We start from the raw sequence: 5,811 nt of genomic DNA, 5'->3' as shown, positions 1-5,811 counted from the left end.
AGCGAAACCTGAACACTCCAAAAAGAGTGGCATTGGCCTTTCTGGAGAGGGACATCCTAACATTCGCTGATTGTCCCTTCGTGGTCTCCATGCTCTGCTCCTTTCCAACGAAATCTCACCTGTGTATGGTCATGGAGTATGTAGGAGGTAGGACATGTATATTGTAGTATATTCAGCCCATGTCTGCTTACATCTTATCACTGCTCTTATAATTAGGATAATTAGGACAGTTACATCCTCACAGTGCGTTTACTGTAGGTTTTCTATTACCAAGATGCCTGGAAATTCATTGATCTGTGTGCAGCAGTGCTATGGTGCCAGTGAGTCAGATCGGGCCTGGCACCGCTCGGCACTGGGCCCCATTCCACCACCTGTCATCACAATTTCAGTGGTATTCACATTGTCAGAATATGAATACCGATGAAAACAATGGTGGATCAGGGAGCCAAAGGTTCCTAAATCCACCATTCAGCCTCCGCAGATGGGTCCGAGACTCCGTGTACTGCAGGTTCTTCGATGTCGCCACAATATTGCATCTGTAGTGTGGAGTCTCAGTACTTACACTGCACAGGTGGGGCTGGTGGGGGCCATAACACTGAGTGATGGGGCAGGTGGAGACCATATGCTGAGTAGTAGGGCTGGTTGGGGCCATAATACTGAGTGGTGAGGCTGGTGAGGGCGATAATTCTAAATGGTGAGGCTGATGGGGGCCATAACACTAAGTAGTGGTGGGGGCCATAATACTGAGAGGTAGGGCTGGTGGGGGCTATAGTACTGAATGGTGGGGCTGGTGGGTGCCTTACTACTAAGTGGTGGGGCTGGTGGGGGCCATAACACTGAGTGGTGGGGCTAATAAGGGTCATAATTCTGAGTAGTGGGGTTGGTGAGAGCGATAATACTGAGTGTTGATACTGGTGGGGGCCATAATACTGAGAGGTGGGGCTGGTGGAGGTGGTAGTACTGAGTGGTGGGTGCCTTACTACTAAGTGGTGGGGCTGGTAGGGGCCGTAACAATGAGTGGTGGGGCTGGTGAGGGCCATAATACTGAGTGTTGAGGCTGGTGGGGGCCATAATACTGAGTAGTGGGGCTATTGTGTGCCTTACTACTAAGTGGAGGGACTGTTGGGGGCAATAACACTGAGTGGTGGGGCTGCTGAGGGCCATAATACTGAGTGGTGGGGCTGGTGAGAGCAATTATACTTAGTTGTTGGGCTGGTGGGGGCATAATACTGAGTTGCGAGATTGGTGGAAGCCATAATACTGAGAATTGAGGGTTGTGGGTACCATAATACTGAATGGTGTGCCGTGTGAGGGGCTATAGGGGACTGTGAATGCCGCTATATTGAGTTGGTGACTGTACATGCCCCTACACCCCCTGGGCGTCCTCATATTGAATGGTGTGCAGTGGGGGTCCTTATTCTGTGTGGGGATCCTAATTCTGTTTGATTGGCTTTGGGGGCCATCATACTGAGTGGGCAGTGGTGGAGACCATTATATTGTCTGAGGGGCTATGGGGGCCATTATATTAAGTAGGGGGGGCTGTGGGCGCCATTATACTGAGTAGGGGGCTGTGACTGGCCTCATACTGAGTGGGGACATTATAGACAGGTGCTACATTATATCTGTAAGGTGAAACTGGATTAAGATTTCACTGTGGGGATATCTAACTCAGTCTGTGGGTGGGGGCATTTTTGGGAGCATCATATGCTAAAATGGCTATAAAAGGTGTATTGCTGTTGAGAACATCGATTGACTTCAGTAAGGGTTTTTTTTGAAGGGGCGTGCAGTTAGAACTTTTGCTATGGGGCCCTGAGATTTCTCTGTACGCCACAGTCTGTGTGATCTCCCTGTAAGTCCGCACTGAGCATGTCAGTATCTCCAGCTATAGACGAGATGTGACATCACTTTATGTTATTAGTTACATGGAGGACATTTCTCCATCGATTCAGACTAATATTATGTGCACTATACATTATATCTGTTTATATTCTCTCCTATCCCAATGTCTCTGCTCACTTCCCATTATACATCATGGTGATCTGCTGTATAAACCACTCACCGGTCACATTTCCTTTTTATTCTATAGGTGGTGACTGTGAGACCCTCCTAAGCACCAGGGGTCCTCTATCTGTCCCCTTGGCCCGCTTATACTTTGGAGAAGCGGTTCTTGCTGTGGAATACCTCCATAGCTACGGTGTGGTGCACAGAGACCTGAAGCCGGATAAGTAAGTGCCCCTCGTAGTATAATAAAGGGGGGAAGTTATCATTTATCATACGGTCTGTGAGGCTAAAACCATCTTCTCTTTCACAGCCTCCTGATTACATCTGCTGGACACATAAAAGTTACCGATTTTGGGATTTCAAAAGTTGGTGTCATGATGCCAAAAACCAACACCTACAAGGAATTAGCGGAGGACATCACCAGGGAGTTCCTGGACCGTGAGGTGGGTAACACTTACAGGAATTTAGCTTGTTCTTTACAAATCTCCAAGGACCAAAGCAAAGAAAGACCTTAAATATAACTTTTAATAGATACATTTAAAAGCACCCATATCAATATATAAAGACAAAATCCATAAAATGTGGCGGCAGCAGTATTCTCCGATCGGGGTGTATTTATCTCCCGCGTCTGTCCACTGACTCATTGTGGCTATCTCCTAATATGATCCCCTGATGAACCCCAAATTAGGAGGGGGAGAAACGTGTTGGGACAATTTACAGATAAGTCCTCTGGTTACTGCTGACTAAAATGCTTTTTTGGCAACTTTTTTTGTAATTCGCACACTGGATAATGCTCTGTCCCAACATTTGGACGTGTCCTGTGTAGATCAGTCCTGATTATAGATTAGCCAGGGGGATTTTGAGGTTGTCTATATATACCGTCTGTCCTAGACTATTATCTTCATGCTCAATGTCATTATATAGGTGACTTGTTACTACTTTGGACATATTTATGTTCCTATGTTTACCGTTAATTGAGCACACGTGCTTTTATAATATTGTTCTTGTTGCCCGTAATTGCCAGCACTAATGTACTTTATGTATCTATAATAGGCTTCTGAATGATGGTTTATATATCATACTGAATTGTGTATAGATTGGTGCATTTGATATCCTATCTGTACTAGTGGAACTACATTATATCAGCTTCCCTGTTTCCATATAATTGATACATTGAATATTGCCTTTTTTTCATTCAGCATGTTAGCAGCAACATGACTGTCTGCCTTTCATCATTATCTGTATATGTGTATGTCTGTCTAGGGGTGGATAGCGTCACGGAGGGAGTGCCGATGTGGAGGGGGGCGCCAAACCGATTAGCTAGGGTGTCAACCTCCACTGGCAGGCGGGATATCAGCCCATTTGGGATCTCTAGGGCAAGCCTGCATGTCAATTATCCTACGTTTATCCCACTACCCATATATTGTACATTTTATGCATTTTGTCTTCATATATTGATATGGGTGCTTTTAAATGTAGCTATTAAAGATTATATTTTAAGGGGTTTTCTTTGTTTTGCTTTGGTATTTGGTTAACTAATATACCCCATCTGTTCACCTTGCCTTTGGCATATGTTTTTTTTTCTTTACAAATCTCATCACACTATTGTGTCTTCTCTACATTCTTCATTTCTAGAGAACGTTTCCATTGATATTTTATCTTTTGTCATTGTGTTTTTATGGCGAGAACGTGTTATAATAACCATTTTATCATTTTCATCTCTATCTTCTGTTTTCCAGTTATGTGGCACCCCATATTACATCGCCCCAGAGGTCATCCTGAAAGAAGGCTATGGAAGACCTGTTGACTGGTGGTCAATGGGGATAATCCTACATAAATTTCTCACGGGATCTGTACCATTTGATGGAGATTCTGTAGCTGAGCTTTATGACAGGATTGTCATTGGTAAGTGGAATGATCCGACCATTGCTTTGATCAGTTACATTGGTTTAGGTGTTTACTTTGCTTTACCTTACAGTCCAGTAAAGAGATTTTATTTTCTGTATAACAGGTGACATAATTTGGGATTGTAATTCCGCTCCTACTCCCAATGCACAGAACCTGATTACTGAGCTGCTCAGAACAAATCCTGCAGATAGACTTGGGACAGGTAAGAGATATAATACTATTCATATTAGTATTAATATTCACCTATCACACTTATCACTCATGTCCTTGAGGATCAACACTTCTCTATCAGATTGTCCATTTCTAGTTCTCCACACTATGACTTTCAGTCTTCTTCCTTCATGTTGACTCAGTTATGTCATTAATTCAGATTAAGTTAAACTGTTCAGATGTGAAGCAATCTCTGACAATGTCCACATCACTTTTGTTTTGTTCTTTTTCCAGGAGGATCACTTGAGATCAAGAGTCATCCATTCCTGAGTGACTTAGATTTTAACAACCTTCTAAGTCAGAAGCCAGAGTACATTCCTCAGCTTGCCTCAGATGTGGACAACAGCTTATTTATCGGTAAGTAGAAGAAGACATCATCTAGACTAAGCGGCTGTTTGTCTTGTCTTCCATAAAATGTAATAATCAGTACCCACTAATATTGTGATAAATGACGCCTGTTTTATACTAACAACCTCTAATAATACTTTATTACTTTTGTAGATCACTCTGAAATAGACCATTCGGTCTCAGAGGATGAGGAGGGTACAAGTGTGAACAATGAGAACCTTGACTTCCAAAATTTTACATCTTCTTCTGAAAGGCTTTCTAAAGTAAGTACCGTATGTGCGCAATAAATCCAAAATATGTGAAACAAAAAAGACCTCTAAAAGTAAAAAAAAAGTATTTCATATCTTGTTTTTGTCCATGTTTAGCTCTGTACCATCACTACCAGAAAGATGAATGATGAGGACCAGAAGTCTCCTCCAGAGTGTACGCCAGCAACCAATACAAATATCTCAGAAATGTGAGTAGATTATGGGGTCATTAATGGGAGTTCCAGGCTGATATATATGCACAACACATAATATAGGACATAAATACCATAATATCAAATTCAGCCTCAATGATTAGCGGTCATTGTGCTTTTGGCTTCAGAAACCGTTGGTGATAATAGCCCATAATTGCAGCCATTCACACGTATTAGAGCTGCCCATACTGTAGGAGAGATGTAGTATTACATGCCAGCCATTATTGCTAGTTGTTTTTCGCTCTGATCCATAGAAGGTAGATTGGAGCATAAAACCTTCCTCACTATGACAGTCATATGTCCTATTAGGCCCTCTAGTCGGTGTTCTTCTAGTGAGACCACCCCTTTTATTCTGCATTGACTTGTGATTTACATGTTTTTCTTAAATCATAGAATGGGAGAGTTGGAAGTTACCTCCTGGGTCTTCTGGTCCGACCCCCTGATTCTTCCTGACAGGTAGAAAGAATCGCTTTCTGAATCTGATAGCGACAATGCTATAAACAGCTTGCCCTCCTCGTCCCCATCATCAGGTATGTATGTACAGCATCAAAAGGTGAATGTTGACTTCAAGGCTCAAATATTTGTTTTTTCTGTATTAGGTCTCCTATGTTGTCCAGGTTTCATGGATCCCAATTATGTTTTCCATGGGCCCATACTGTATTTCTATTTCCTTAATTTTATCCAGGAATTGTTTTCATGGATTCTGTAAAATACGTTTTAGCATCCAGGAACTCACTTCAATATAAGAAGACATTGTCTCCTATAGTAGAATATCGCTCATTAGTGATGCACCACGTGGCGGCACACAGGGCGCTTACTGCTCCATATCAGTGATACATCTAATGCCCCTCAGATTAGGTCATGAACGGTATATAGGACTTATT

General features: G+C 42.7%; 1 protein-coding gene across 1 annotated transcript; it reads left to right on the top strand.

The window, feature by feature from the left end:
• Positions 1-311: 311 nt before the first annotated feature.
• Positions 312-4,928, top strand: LOC141182958 (microtubule-associated serine/threonine-protein kinase 3-like). Its single transcript, XM_073661024.1, has 6 exons — positions 312-320; positions 3,741-3,906; positions 4,013-4,111; positions 4,354-4,476; positions 4,621-4,730; positions 4,833-4,928. Exons 1-6 carry the CDS (start codon positions 312-314, stop codon positions 4,926-4,928), a joined length of 603 nt encoding a protein of 200 aa, XP_073517125.1.
• The last annotated feature ends 883 nt before the right edge of the window (positions 4,929-5,811 follow it).

The sequence above is a fragment of the Phyllobates terribilis genome, unplaced genomic scaffold, assembly GCF_046119375.1.
Source record: "Phyllobates terribilis strain yellow unplaced genomic scaffold, ASM4611937v1 Scaffold_38__1_contigs__length_12584779, whole genome shotgun sequence".
Taxonomy (NCBI): Eukaryota; Metazoa; Chordata; class Amphibia; order Anura; family Dendrobatidae; genus Phyllobates; species Phyllobates terribilis.
This window is presented reverse-complemented; position numbering and strand designations above follow the sequence as displayed.

What these genes read in the sequence shown, in the direction of transcription:
- LOC141182958 (XM_073661024.1), top strand. An exon ending in TGCAGATAGACTTGGGACAG is followed by an intron (nt 4,112 to 4,353) that starts GTAAGAGATATA and finishes TTCTTTTTCCAG; the next exon opens with GAGGATCACTTGAGATCAAG. An exon ending in GGACAACAGCTTATTTATCG is followed by an intron (nt 4,477 to 4,620) that starts GTAAGTAGAAGA and finishes TTACTTTTGTAG; the next exon opens with ATCACTCTGAAATAGACCAT.